The sequence below is a fragment of the Oryctolagus cuniculus genome, chromosome 9 (assembly GCF_964237555.1).
Source record: "Oryctolagus cuniculus chromosome 9, mOryCun1.1, whole genome shotgun sequence".
Classification (NCBI taxonomy): domain Eukaryota; kingdom Metazoa; phylum Chordata; class Mammalia; order Lagomorpha; family Leporidae; genus Oryctolagus; species Oryctolagus cuniculus.
Window position 1 is genome coordinate 92,273,728 of NC_091440.1, and position 15,214 is coordinate 92,288,941.

The 15,214-nt window shown below is 39.0% G+C and overlaps 1 protein-coding gene and 1 long non-coding RNA gene across 2 annotated transcripts in view; one reads left to right on the forward strand and one right to left on the reverse strand.

Annotated features, from left to right (window-relative positions):
• LOC127492126 (uncharacterized) overlaps positions 1-13,917 on the forward strand; it is a 49,362-nt gene extending 35,445 nt beyond the window's left edge. The window contains exon 3 of the long non-coding RNA XR_007921214.2: positions 7,248-13,917. This is a non-coding gene — a long non-coding RNA (uncharacterized lncRNA). The remainder of the gene's footprint in view (positions 1-7,247) is intronic.
• The window catches only part of MICU2 (mitochondrial calcium uptake 2), a 158,596-nt gene that overhangs the window by 37,765 nt on the left and 105,617 nt on the right, over positions 1-15,214 (reverse strand). The window contains exons 5-6 of the mRNA XM_070049155.1: positions 12,599-12,646; positions 11,565-11,647 (exon numbers count right to left, since the gene is read on the reverse strand). Of these exons, the coding sequence (XP_069905256.1) occupies positions 11,565-11,647; positions 12,599-12,646 (131 nt within the window). The remainder of the gene's footprint in view (positions 1-11,564; positions 11,648-12,598; positions 12,647-15,214) is intronic.

Below are 15,214 nucleotides of genomic sequence, written 5' to 3' on the forward strand. Positions count from 1 at the left end.
TTTCTGAAGAGTCCTTCTATGTACTATTTCAAAAACATCTTTTTACACCAAAATGAACATCTTTTAATTCCATTTTCCACACACCTTCTGAAGAACTCTCATATGTAGAGTGGGTACAGTACTTGAAGATGTGGCTCCCTCTACCTTGAAACTCCCAGGAATAAAAGCAGAAAGTACATGCAAGTACATCCAGGTCTGAGAGAATTAGATGAGTGCAGACTCTTAACAGCTTAATTAATCTAGTAGAATTTCACCTTTATGTATCATTACCCTTTTATTCCAGGAGCTCCTCTGAATAGCAGTCTTACATGTTTTTGTTTGTTGCTCCTGAGGTACACTGGTAGCTGAAGGCTACCTGAAACTTATGAAGGCACTGGTATTTCAGGTCCTCCTTATACAAACATATTTTCAAGTATCTCAAAAATATTTTTTAGCTTCTGCCATCAATTTTACATTCCTATTAACTCCTTTTCACCTTTGCTCCATGGCGTCAGTCCTAACCCACTCTGTTGAAACTGCTTCTTAATGGTGCCTACTGACCTACAAAATTTAAGGCTCTCTACTTAGTCTCTATCTGATTTGACTGCTTCTTACAAAGTCTGATATTAAACACTCTCTCCTGGTTGCTCTTTTCTTCCTAAGATTCCATTATCTTGCACTCTTGGGTTTTTCTGATTCTGACACTCTGCTCCCTTTTCAATTTCATCTTTGACTTCTCAACCTCAGCTGGATCTGTTAAATTGCACACTGTTCTCCAAAGCTCTGGCTTTCAGCTTTTTACTCTACATTTTCTTGCTTGAATTATCACCTCTATTCTTTGGTCCTAGCTGTCATCTTAATCTCTAGAAAGCTGCTTGCTAGGACATGGATGGCCTGTGTACCAAGCTCTACATTCCCAAAAGAGTTAAGATCTTTCTCAACCCAGTCCCTCTTTCAATTCTTCTCCCAGTGTGACAGGATAACAAAAAGGAAAAACAGGGCTTTAGAATTAGAAGATGGATTTTGAATCAAATCATGGCTAGAACACTGACTGTGTATCAATTTTGTCATTTTTAAATTGGGGCTATTACTGCATATTTTGTAGGTTGCTTTAAAGATTCAGTTATATAACACATATTAGATATAACCAGTCCTCAATAAGGGATAGTCTTCTCTCAGACCATTCTAAGAGAAATAATTAATTATTTCTAATCAGGTAGCTGAAAAAAAAATTGCCTCTCATGCTCTAATCCAATTGGAAACCATGTTCTCAAGTTATTCCATGCTACCTCTTCAATGTACTTCCCACTTTTCATCCGGAGTTGTAAAGTGAACTACTGAAACAGCCTTAGAGCTTCCCTACCCTCAATCTCTCTTTTTTAAATTCATCTTTCATACTGCAGCCAGAGACAGAATTTGGAACACTGAAGTGCAATTATCTCCATGACGACTGTCTCCTGGCAGTAGGGTACAGTTCACATTAGAGATTCCACTTTCTGGAGATGAACAGATGTTCACACTTCAGCTGTGCTTCCCAACAGCAGCAACACGAGCGCTCCACATTTTATAACGTATTTCCCAAGAGACCATAAATGAATGTTATTTAATCAGTGTTCATGACAAACACAGCAATATTTTTTTCTGCTTTCTTTAGCCTGAATTCACAGTGAACTTACGACTGACTAGTATTTCCTTTCTTTGATTTTTGAGTATTTTTTTTAACTTGAGGTCATGAGCAAGAGCTATGTTATCTAGAATTACTTGGTTCTCTCCATTTTGTCTTGTCACACATACCTTTAACTCCTTGGGGGAATTTAGACTGCTTTTATGAATCAATATGATAAACTTTACCCACACTGCTTCTTTGGAAATACCTAGATTTGCTAACATTTGTTCACAATGACTTTATAATCAGACAATGTTTTTCGAACTCTTGTTTCTTACAAATAACATAATTAAAAAAAAGATTTATTTATTTGAAAGAGTTAAAGAGAGAGATATATTCCACCCACTGCTTCACTCCCCAGATGGCCACAACAGCCAGCATTGGGCCAGGGTGAAGCCAGGAGGCAGAAACATCTGAGTCTCCCCCATGGGTGGCAGGGGCCCAAACACATGGGCCATTCTCCGCAGCTTTCTGAGGCGCATTAGCAGGGAGCTGGATCAGAACTAGTATCCATATGTGATGCTGGCACTGAAGACAGTGGCTTAACCTGCTGTGCTACAGTGCCAGCTCCTGTAAATTTTAACCTGTTAGGTTTCAACCAGTTGTCTCCTTCATGTTGGTGTTCTGCAATCTGTGGCCTTATTTCATGACTTTTTAGACTCTGATTATGAATACTCCTAGTCTTTTTTCATATTTAGGACTGTGAAGTGCTCCCATCCCCTCAACCTTTCACAGGCTCTGGGGCTCAAGTCCAGGTGGAACACCCAGAGGCAGCTGGTTCTGGGAACGTCTCTACTCTCTCCACAGACAGGGCAGGCTTATGGTATGAAGAATGGATCTTCTGCACCCCGTCACTGTAGGAGCCTTGTGTGCTGAGAATGTGGGTACTCTGTGACTGCACACGAGGGCACAGGGTGTAGCTGGGTCTCTGGGAAATCACTGTGAATAGTTCCCTAAGCTCAGGGCTCTCTGATTGCCTGGAGTGGGTCACTGCAGTAAGATCTGTACTAAACTGAGGACTGCGCACATCCTTTGTGCAGTTCAACTGGAGGCATGTATAAGTATTGCACCCATTGAGGGCTAAACCTGGACACTGATCACCTTAGAAGAGAGGAGGTGAGGGTCTGATTACGACAACAGAGGTGATCGTAGACCTCCCCCTTTTGTTAATAAAAGGACATCTACCACACTCTAGTTGGGTGTCACCCTGGATTCTCACCCCACCCATAAGCATTGGCCAGAGCTCCCTTGCCACACTCAGCATACCTCTGGGTTTTCAGTGAAAGAGCAGACATTTCACTAAGCCATACAGGCATAGTTCAAAGACAAAAACAATCAGAGGAAAAAAAACCAGCATGTACTTCCACAAATACCTAAATATAAATGTAGAAATTCACACAATACAATAAGGAAGATAACATGGCCCTCACCCCCCCCCCCCGCAAAGGAACACAATATCACATCAATATTAGAATGTGAAGATGAAGAGACTGAAGAAATGCCTGAAACAGAATTCAAAAGATTAATCATAGGATTATTCAGAAGCAATGAGAAGCAAATTTATGAATTAAGGAAATCTATATATGACATGAATGAAAATTCTCCCATGAAATTGAGATTTTAAAGATAAATCAAACTAAAATATTAGAAATGACAAATACGGTATGTAAAAAAATACAGTGGAAAGCCTTAACAGCAGACTTGGTGAGGCAGAAGAAAGAATATCTGCGCTAGAAGACAAATCTTTGGAAATTTTTCAAACAGACCAAAAAAAGAAGAAATAAGAAAACACTAAAAACAGTCTTAAGAGATTTATAGGATACAATCAAATGACCCAACATATAGGTCTTAGGAATTCCTAAAGGTGTGGAAAGCGAGAATGGATTAGAAGGCCTATTCAGTGAATCAATAGCAGAAAAGGAGAAACGGATGTCTAAGTACATGAGGCACACAGAACATAACCATAAAAGATGACATCATGACAATTGTAGTCAAACATTCAACAGTAAAACATAAAGATCCTCAAATGTGCATGAGAAATGCCAGATTACTTTCAGAGGATTAGATTCACTTCTGACTTCTCTTCAGAAACCTTACAGGCTAGGAGAAAATGGAGAGACAGAGTCCAAGTCTTAAGAAAAAGAAAGTGTCATTCTAGAATACAGTACCCTGCAGAGCACTCTTTTCTTTATTTTTAAAGATTTATTTATTTACTTGAGAAGCAGAGTTACAGAGAGAAGGAGAGACAGAGCAAAAGCTTGTCCATCTGCTGGCTCACTCCCCAAATGGGCACAACACCCAGGGCTGAGCCAATCCAAAGCCAGGAGCCAGGAGCTTCTTCCAGGTCTCCCATGTGGGTGGCTGAGGCCCAAGCAGTTGGGCCATCTTCTTCTGCTTTCCCAGGCCATAGCAGAGAGCTGGATTGGAAGAGGATTTGAACTGGTGTCCATACATGGGATGCCAGCGCCACAGGTGGCAGCTTTACCTGATATGCCACAGCACTGGCCCCAAAAACTCTCATTTATGAGTGAACGTGAAATAAAGCCCTTGCATAACAAAAAGAAATTGAAAGAATTTGTTACCACTCATCCAGTCTTACAAATGATGCTGAAGGATATGCTATACACAGAGAAGCACAGAAAGATAGTCATCACTGTGAAAGAATAGGAAGGCAGAAAAATCTCCCAGCAAAAGTTTAAAGTATGAAGGAATTAATATCATTAAAAATGTCCACAATACCAATGCAATCCCAATCAAAATATAAATGATATTCTTTTCAGATCTAGAAAAAATGATACTAAAATTTATATGGAAATATAAGAGACCCTGAATAGCTAAAGCACTCTTATACAACAAAAACAAAGCCAGAGGCATCACAATACCAGATTTCAGGACATACTACAGGGCAGTTATAATCAAAACAGCCTGGTACTGACAGAAAAAAAAAAAAAGAGAGACATGTAGCCCAATGGAACAGAATAGAAACTCCAGAAATCAATGCATGTTCCCTACCAACTTATCTTTGACAAGTAGCTAAAATCCATCCCTGGAACAAGTGCAATCTCTTCAACAAACTGTGCTGGGAAAACTGGAACTTCATATGCCTAAGTATAAAACAAGACCCCAACCTTACACCTTACACAAATATCCACTCCAAATGGATCTACAACCCCATACCATCAAACCACTAGAGGATGTTGGGAAACTCTGCAAGACATTGGCATAGGCAAAGATCCCAGAAGCATAGGCAGAGCCAAAATTGATAAATGGGATAATGGGATTGCCTCATGTTAAGAAGATTCTGCACTGCAAAGGCAACAGTCAACAAAGCGAAGAGGCAACTGACAGAATGGGAGAAAATATCTGCACACTATGTAACTTATAAAGCATTATATCCAGAATCTATAAAGAACTCAAGAAACTCAACAACAACAAAATAAACAATCTAGTTAAGAAATGGGCAAAGCATTTGAACAGGTATTTTTCAAAAAATGAAGTTCAAATGGCCAACAGACTCATGAAAAAATGCTCAGGATCTCCTGCCATCAAGGAAATGCAAATCAGAATCACAATGAGGTCTCACCTCACCCCACTTAGAATGGCTCTCATATAGAAATCAATTATTGGTGGGAATGTAAACTGGTGCAGCCACTGTAGAAGACAGTATGGAGATACCTCAGAAATCTGAAAATAGATCTACCATATGACCAGCCATCCCACTCCTAGGAATTTACACAAACAAAATGAAATTAACATATGAAAGAGTTATTTGTACTACCACGGTTATTGCACCTCAATTCATAATAGTTAAGATATGGAATCAACCTAGATGTCCATCAACTGACAATTAGATAAAGAAATTGTGGTATATCTACACTATGAAGTACTACTCAGCAATTAAAAAACTGAAATCCTGTCTTTTGCAACAATATGGACACAACTGGAAACCACTCTTCTTAGGTGAAATTATACAGTCCCCAAAAGATAGATATCATATGCTTTCCCTTATCTGTGGTAACTAATAGAGAACCTAAAATGTAATGTATTGGAGTAAAATTGACATGTTGAGATTCTATGATTGTTTATAGCCCTTGTCTGTACTGTTGAGGAGCAGTGCTTTTTTCCTGCATACTATATGTTGAACTCTTTACTTAGTGTAGGGTTAATCTTATGAGTATAAAGTAATTTTATGAGTATTAAGTAAACTGAAAATAGATTTTTATAAAAATTTTTTTTTTTTTTAAAATGGAAGCGAGGGAAGAGGAGGATTTTTTTTTTTTTTTTTTTTTTGACAGGCAGAGTGGACAGTGAGAGAGAGAGACAGAGAGAAAGGTCTTCCTTTTGCCGTTGGTTCACCCTCCAATGGCCGCCGCGGCCGGCGCACCGCGCTGATCCGATGGCAGGAGCCAGGAGCCAGGTGCTTCTCCTGGTCTCCCATGGGGTGCAGGGCCCAAGCACCTGGGCCATCCTCCACTGCACCCCCAGGCCACAGCAGAGGGCTGGCCTGGAAGAGGGGCAACCGGGACAGAATCCGGCGCCCCGACCGGGACTAGAACCCGGTGTGCCGGCGCCGCAAGGCGGAGGATTAGCCTAGTGAGCCGCGGCGCCGGCCAATTTTTATAAAAATTAAGAGTGGGGACCGACGCCGCAGCTCACTAGGCTAATCCTCTGCCTGCGGTGCTGGCATTCCGGGTTCTAGTCCCAGTTGGGGCGCCGGATTCTGTCTCGGTTGCTCCTCTTCCAGTCCAGCTCTTTGCTGTGGCCCGGGAAGGCAGTGGAGGATGGCCCAAGTGCTGGGCCCTGCACCCACATGGGAGACCAGGAGGAAGTACCTGGCACCTGGCTTTGGATCAGTGCAGTGCACCGGCTGTAGCAGCCATTTGGGGTAGAACCAACAGAAGGAAGACCTTTCTGTCTCTCTCTCTCTCTCTCTTACTGTCTAACTCTGCCTGTCCAAAAAAAAAAAAAAAAAAAAATTAAGAGTGGGAATAGGAGAGGGAGGAGGAAGAAGGGTGGGAGTGTGGGAAGCATCACTATGTTCCTAAATCTGGATATATGAAAAAAAAATTTGTATACCTTAAATAAAATTAAAAAAGTAAAAATTAAAAAATCAGTGCCAATAGAAAAAAGACAGGTCTTCATATATACCCGTCTTTGATTATTTCAGTTGCTTTTTTTGAATATTTTTCATGTGCTTTATGAAGTACACCAAATTAACACCACATACAAAATGCAAAGGTATATATGGTTTGGTGTCAAGCATAAATTTTCTGTATTTTTTTCAGATGCCTTTCTAGAATTTGGCAACATACTTGGCTGATATTTTATATATAACATGCATGTTTTATTAATGAAAGGAAAAACACCATTGAATTAACTTCAAGATTCCACTTAAGTTACTTCAAGATTCTACTTAAGAAGTAATTGCACCTAGATATTAAAAGTTGCCAATACTTATGCTTGTAAATAATATTCTAGAATCTAAATTCCTAAAATTTTATATTGAGCTATTTTTATTCAATGTAATGTATTAAAAACAGTCTTAACTGGTCTCTACATAATCATTCACCGGATTAATCAATGCTCTGTATTCTTTCTGTAGAATTTAATAATTTAATCATGAAAAGCAGCATATGTGTATCTGAAGCTATTGGGAATCTCACACAAGCTTGCACATTCCAGCTCCTAGAAGATGAGTTCAGGTAGGTCTTTTGTGTTTGCAAACCAATTACAATTATTATACTTGTTATAATTACTTCATTCCTATTAAATATTACTTTCATGTAATGGAGTTTTTTGGAAACATCGGAAAGTTGGAGGCAGAAGTTGGGGCACTGGGACATAAGTTGTTTTTTTTGTTGCCTGGATGAATATGTAGCTTTAAAGACAACTGAGTCTGGTTCAAAAAACCAGCAGAATCTGAACTGGAAGCATTAAGTAGAGAGACCATGTGACTTTCTTCTGCATGGTAATATAACCTCCAAATATAAAAGCAAAAAGTTAAGTGGGTTATGTCTGTTAGGACCTGGCCCCAACAGAAACCCAGTGTTAAGGAAACCATGCTGAGGTCTCTGCACCTGTGCCTGTTCAAGGTATACTCTGCCTCACTGAGTTTACATTCCCTAGTCAGACCCAAGAAGAACTTTCAGTGTGTGTGTATGTTCTCTTCCTATCTGTGGTCCCATCTGTAACAGTGCAACAACTGATATCACTGAAAAACGATCTGAAAAGAGCTGTTTCTATAAAAAATGAGGTAAATGCTTTAGAGTGGTGAGATAAAAGCACACTGCTAAAAAGTTTGCTTTTAATTAGGTTAATATTGTAAAGACTGGAAAAATCACAAAAACTTTGTAAGACTGCTTTGCAAGTATCTATATTTTTGCTCTAAAATCACCTACCCTATTTCCCTCATATGTTTATATCTATACATACTCTTCCAGATCACTTTTAGAGATGGTCAACATATATAAACTTAATTTAGGGCTGGCGCCACGGCTCAATTGGCTAATCCTCTGCCTGCGGTGCCGGCACCTTGAGTTCTAGTCCCGGTCGGGGCGCCAGATTCTGTCCCGGTTGCCCCTCTTCTAGTCCAGCTCTCTGCTGTGGCCCGGGAGTGCAGCGGAAAATGGCCCAAGTGCTTGGGCCCTGCGCCCCATGGGAGACCAGGAGAAGCACCTGGCTCCTGCCTTCAGATCAGTGCGTTGCGCCAGCCAGTAGCACCTTAATTTCAAACCAGAAAAAGATATAACAAAGAATGAGAACTATAGACCTATATCACTGATGAACATAGATGCAAATGATTACAACAAAAGACCAGCTAATTAAATCCAACAATACACCAGAAAAATCATTCACCTGGAAGAAGTGAGATTTATCCCTGGTATGCAGAAATCACTCAACATACGCAAATCAACAGATGTGACATATCACGTTAACAAACTGAAGAATAAAAACCATATGAGTATCCCAATAGATGCAGAGAAAGCATCTGATAAAATACAACATCCTTACATGATGAAAACATTAAGCAAATAGAAAGAACATTCCTCAACACATTAAGGCAATATATGAAAAACCCATAGCCAGCATCATATTAAGTGGGCAAAAGTTGGGAGCATTTCCACTAAGATTCAGAACCAGACAAGAATGCCTACTTTCACCACTGCTATTCAATATATTTCTGGAAGTTTTAGAGCCATTAGGCAAGAAAAACAAATCAAAGGGATACAAATCAAAAAGGAGGAAGCCAAATCATTCCTGTTTACAAATATCATGATTCTATACACAGGAGAACCAAAAGGCCTATTGAGAGCCTATTGAAACTCATAAGAAAATTTGGTAAAGTTGCAGGATACAAAATTAACACACAAAAATCAATAGCCTTTGTATACACAGACAATGCCATGGCTTAGAAAGAACTTATAAGATCAATATCATGCATAATAACAACAAAAAATTTAAATACCTTGGAAAAAATTTAACCAATGAGATGAAAGTTCTCTACAATGAAAATTAGAAAACATTAAAGACGAAGACACTAAAAATATGGAAAAATCTTCCATGTTCATGGATTGGAAGGATTAATATCAAAATGTCCATACTACTGAAAGTAATTTACAGATTCAATATGAACGCAATCAAAATACCAATGACATTTTTAGATCTAGAAAACACAATGCTAAAAATTCATTTGGAAAGACAAGAGACCCTGAAAAGCCAAAGCAATCTTAAACGACAGAATCAAAGCTGGAGGTATCATATCAGTTTTCAAGACCCACTACAGGGAAGTTATAATCAAAACATGCTGGTACTGGCTCAAAAATGTACATGTAGACCAATGGAGCACAGAACAGAAACCCCAGAATTTGATCCATACATCTACAATTAAGTAATCTTTGATAATGGAGAAAAAATCAATTCCTGACAAAAGGAAAGTCTCTTCAACAAATTGTGCTGGGAAAACTGGATCTCTGCATACAGAAGTATGGAACAAGACTCCTACCTTACACCATATACAAAAATAGTCAACTCAAAATGGATCAAAGATCTAAATCTATGATCTGATACCACTGAATAGAGAACATTGGGGAAATTCTGCAAGACATTGGCATAGGCAAGGACTTCTTGGAAAATATCCCAGAAGCACAGGAAATAACAGCAAAAATAGGCAAACAGGATTACATCAAACTGAGAACCTTCTGCACTGCAAAGGAAACACTCAAGAAAGTGAAGAGACAACCAACAGAATGGGAGAAAATATTTGCAAACTATGCAACTGATAAAAGATTAATATCCAGAATCTATAAAGAACTGAAGAAACTCAGCAACAACAAACAAATAATGCAGTTAAGAAACTGGCAAAGGACATGAACAGGCATTTTTCAAAGTATGAAATTCAAATGGCCACAGACACAAAAAATGCTCAGGATCACTAGCCATCAGGAAGATACAAATCAGAACCAACATGAGGTTTCACCTCATCCCAGTTAGCATGGGATGAATCAACAAACAGTAAATGCTGGTGAGGATATGGTGAAAATAGGTACCTTAATCCATTACTGATGGGATTGTGAACTAGTACAGCCATTGTGGAAGACAGTATGCAGATTCTCTAGAAATCTGAAAACAGATCTACTATATTATCCAGCCACCCCACTCCTGGAAATTTACCCAAAAAAACTGAAATCAGCTTATGAAAGAGTTATCTGTACTCCATGTTTATTATAGTTCAATTCAAAATAGCTAAAATATGGAATCAACCTAGCTGTCCATCACCTGATGACTGGATAAAGAAAATGTATATATACACTATGAAATACTACTTAGTCATAAAAAAGAATGAAATCCTGTCTTTTACAACAAAATGGATGCAACTGGAAACCATTATAGTGAAATAAGCCAGTGCCAAAAAGACAAATATCATGTTTTCTTTGAAATGTAATAGAATACAAAAAACTTCAATACATATTTACAAAATTAACATTTGAGATTTGGTTATTGTTTTCAGCCCTTGTCTCTGCTGTTGAGGAACAGCATTTTTTCTTCTTATTATTTGTTGAATTCTTTACTTAGTAGAGTAAGCTTATGATTATAAAATAAACTAAAAGTATGTCATTGTAAAAATTAAAGAATAATGAAGGAAGAAGAGTGGGAGTGTGGGAGGCAGGGTCAGGTTAGGAGTATCACTATATGCTCCTAAATCTGTCTATAAAAATGCATGAAATTTGTTCAGCTTATATAAATAATAAATTATATAAAATACTTTTTAACATATCTTTTAATGCAGATTCTTAGGGTATGTATCAGTAAAGCCATTTTTACTGTATTACTGTTTACAGAAATAACAAGAACAAAACTCTAAATAACTTAAATGCTTAAATTTATTTCTTGGGGCCAGCACTGTGGCATAGTAGGTTGAGCTGTCATCTGCAGTGTCCACATCCCATACAGGTGCTCATTTGAGTCCTGGCTGCTGCACTTCTGATCCAAATCCCTGCTGACATGCCTGGGAAAGCAGCAGCAGATGGCCCAAGTACTTGGGCCCCTTCCCCCATCATGAGAGACCTGGATGAAGCTCTGAGCTCCTGGCTTCTTCCTGGTCCAACACTGGCCTTTGCAGCAATTTGGGGAATGAATCAGTGTATGGAAGAGCTCTCCTTTTGTCTTTCTTTCTCTCTATATTCTGCTTTTCAAATAAATAAATAAATCTTTAAAAAACAATTATTTCTCTTTATAGAATCTGATGCTTTGGTTTCCTCAAGGTAATATTAAAGAAAACTCAGTATTTTTGAACGTACAAATTACTTTTGACATTTCATATGTAAAGTGAATAGAATTTTGATTTGGATGGAAATGTAGAATTATCACCCAAGCATCCAGATGTTTTGTGAGAAAGTGAAAAGAACCAGTATCTCCTTACCTTAAAAAATTCCTTTTTCTCAATCATCTCATTACCATCTGCATCCAGCATTTTAAAAGCAACATGAAATCCACTATGGGGTTCTGCAATGAAACGAAAAATGAATATTATTTAAATGTAAAATAAAATATAAATTATCTGTAGAAGATAGATCTTCAACTTTGAAATAAACTACTATATAATAAGCACCTCAACAAAGGGAATATTCTCTCCAGAAAACAATTTTCAAAGGCTAATATTTAAGATGAAGGCTTTTTCCCTGCCTAGTCCAGCACCCTTCCACGGTGCTGTTGTTCTGCTATTTAGTGTTCGGAGGTTCAATGAAAAAAATTAGAGAACTTGATTTATTTCTTTAGTTTTAGTAGGGGCTTTGATAAATGCTTATAGGATCCACCCATTTTCATGTTGACTATTATTCTGTACCTCCCTATCTCAGAGTCAGTTTTTTTTTAGAGTTTTATTTTGTAATCATTTTGAATCTACAGAAATGTTGCACCCATACTCCCTTCACCCAGCTTTCTCTGATGTTAACATCTTACATAACCATAACATATTTATCAATACTAAGACATTAATATTGGTATAGCATGATTAACTAAACTATCAGTTCTGTTTGGATTTCATGCTTTTTCACTAATGCTGTTTTTCTATTCTAGTATCAAATATAAGACACATGTTGCGCAGGTTGGTATATTTCCTTAGTTTCTCTAATCTATAAAAGTTTCTCACTGGCTTAGTGTGACCTTCAAACTTTTTGGGCAGAAATTCTGTATAGTCTAAGCAGAGTGTTTTTAATATTCCTAGGCAAAATTTAACTCTAATTCTTCTGTTCAACAAGCCTTTTATTAAGCAGGCAAAGTTATAGGTGCCATACTGCATGGGAGGTAGAAGGAGGATAATCTAACCCAACACCATCATTTTGTAGATACAAAATCAAAGAACCAATAATATATTTAATGATAAAGACATAAATGCCAAACATACAAAAATCTTGCTTAAAAAGAACAGAGAGTTTCCATACGTGGGATACTTACTAGTGAGGATGGTAAGCAAGAAAAGATACTCAGTATATGAAATAAGCCCTGAAAGAGATAAAAATAAAAACATATCTGAAAATAAGCTTTAGATGGTATGGTAGTAATCATACAGAGGTAGTAACAATGAAACTCCAACTAATTAAAAATGTTTTAATTTTTAAATTGCCTCTCTTAGGTACAGTGGAAAATTTTTATAACAATATTATAAGTATAGTCCTAATACTGAAATGACGCTGTCTCATTAGGTTACTATTACTAGTGAGGAGGGATCATTATTAATTTCGAGTGTTAACCTGACTGGGCCACTGAGTTCCCAGATTTCTCTGTGTGTCTATGATGGTGTCTCCAGTTGAGATTAGCATTTAAATTGGTAGATGAGGTAAAGCAGGCTGCCCTCCCCAGTGTGGGTGGGCATCATACACTCAGTGAAACAAAAAAGCGGAGGAAGGAGGAATTAACCCCTTTTTCATGCCTCACTGTTTAAGCTGGGGCATCTCATTTTATCCTTTGTCCTCTGATTGGGATTTATTCCCCCTAGTTCTCAGCCTTCAGACTTTGATTGCATTATGTTTCACTAATCTTTCTGCATGTCTAGCTTACAGGTGGCAACGCATGGGCCTTCTAAGTCTCCACGATGGCATCAGCCAATGTCTCATATTAAGTCTTTAAAAATACTGGTTTTGTAAATGAAAGATATCTGTGAGTGAGATCCCAGTGGAAAGAACAGGTCTTCAAAGAAGGAGGTACCTTTCTCTGAAGGGAGGAGAGAACCTCCACTTTGACTATGACCTTGTCTAAACAAGATAAGAGTCGGAGAACTCAAGGGGCTTCCATAGCCTTGGAAACTCATGACTGGTGCATAGGGAGATTACTGATGCCATAAACAGGAGTGTCAATTTGTAAAGTCAACAACAGGAGTCACTGTGCACTTACTCCTCATGTAGGATCTCTGTCCTTAATGTGCTGTACATTGAGGCTTAATGCTATAACGAGTACTCAAACAGTATATTTTACTTTGTGTTTCTATGGGGGTGCAAACTGTTGAAATCTTTACTTAATGTATACTAAACTGATCTTCTGTAAAAAAAAAAAAAAAAGAAGAAATTATCAATTCCCAACTTGACTCTCACTGGGATTAAACATGACAATAGGTCTGATCTGATTTCATCATCATTTAAAAAAAAATCATCTATTATTTTTCACTTTATGTTTCTGTGTGGGAGCAAACTGTTGAAATCTTTACTTAATGTATGCTAAACTGATCTTCTGTATATAAAGAGAATCGAAAATGAATCCTCATGTGAATGGAAGGGGAGAGGGAATGGGAAAGGGGAGGATTGCGGGTGGGAGGGACGTTATGGGGGGGAAGCCATTGTAATTCATAAGCCGTACTTTGGAAATTTATATTCATTAAATAAAAGTTAAAAAAAAATACTGGTTTTGGGGCCAGCTCTGTGGCGTAGCAGGTAAAGCTGCTGCCTGCAGTGTCGGCATCCCATGTGGGTGCCATTTTGAGTCCCAGCTGCTCCATTTTTGATCCAGCACCCTGATAATGCTCCTGGGAAAGAGCAGAAGATGTCCCAAGTGCTTAGGCCCCTATACATGCATGGGAGACCAGAAGAAGCTCCTGTCTCCTGGCTTTGGACTGGCTTATCTCAGGCTGTTGTGGCCATTTGGGGATGAATCAGTAGATGGAAGACCTCTCTCTCCCTCTGCCTCTGAAACTCCATCTTTCAAATGAAATATAGAGTTAGAGAGAGGTAGAGGTATAGAGAGGTCTTCCATCCGCTGGTTCACTCCCCAGATGGACGCAATGGCCAAAGGAAGCCAGGAGCCAGGAGCTTCTTCTGGGTTTCCCACACAGATGCAGGGGCTCAAGGACTTGGCCCATCCTCTACTGCTTTCCCAGGACATAGCAGAGAGCTGGATTGGAAGAGGAGCAGCTGGGACCAGAATTGGCACCCACATGGGATGCCAGCGCTTCAGGCAAGGGCGTTAACCCACTGTGCCACAGTGCTGGTCCCAATAAATCTTTAAAAAAGATAAAAATATTGGCTTTGTTTTACTGGAAAATACTTACTAATAGGGGAGAATAGATACTGGCTAGCAAGTAACATGTATCCTCAAGATTTATTTGCATGACACTTTACGTATTTTCTACTTAAGTTTTATGATTCACAATATTCAAGTGAAGCAAATTCATAAATTCAGTAGCGTAACACAGATTGAGTATATACCAAAAGTCAAATGATATGATTTAAAATGTAGTAATAAAGTATTTGTAGTAGTAATTTGATGTTCCTTTAGAAAATCATCCTTCTCGGCCGGCGCCGCGGCTCAATAGGCTAATCCTCCACCTAGCGGCACCGGCACACCGGGTTCTAGTCCCGGTCGGGGCGCCGGATTCTGTCCCGGTTGCCCCTCTTCCAGGCCAGCTCTCTGCTGTGGCCAGGGAGTGCAGTGGAGGATGGCCCAGGTGCTTGGGCCCTGCACCCCATGGGAGACCAGGAAAAGCACCTGGCTCCTGGCTCCTGCCATCGGATCAGCGCGGTGCGCCGGCCGCAGCGCACTGGCCGCGGCGGCCATTGGAGGGTGAACCAATGGCAAAGGAAG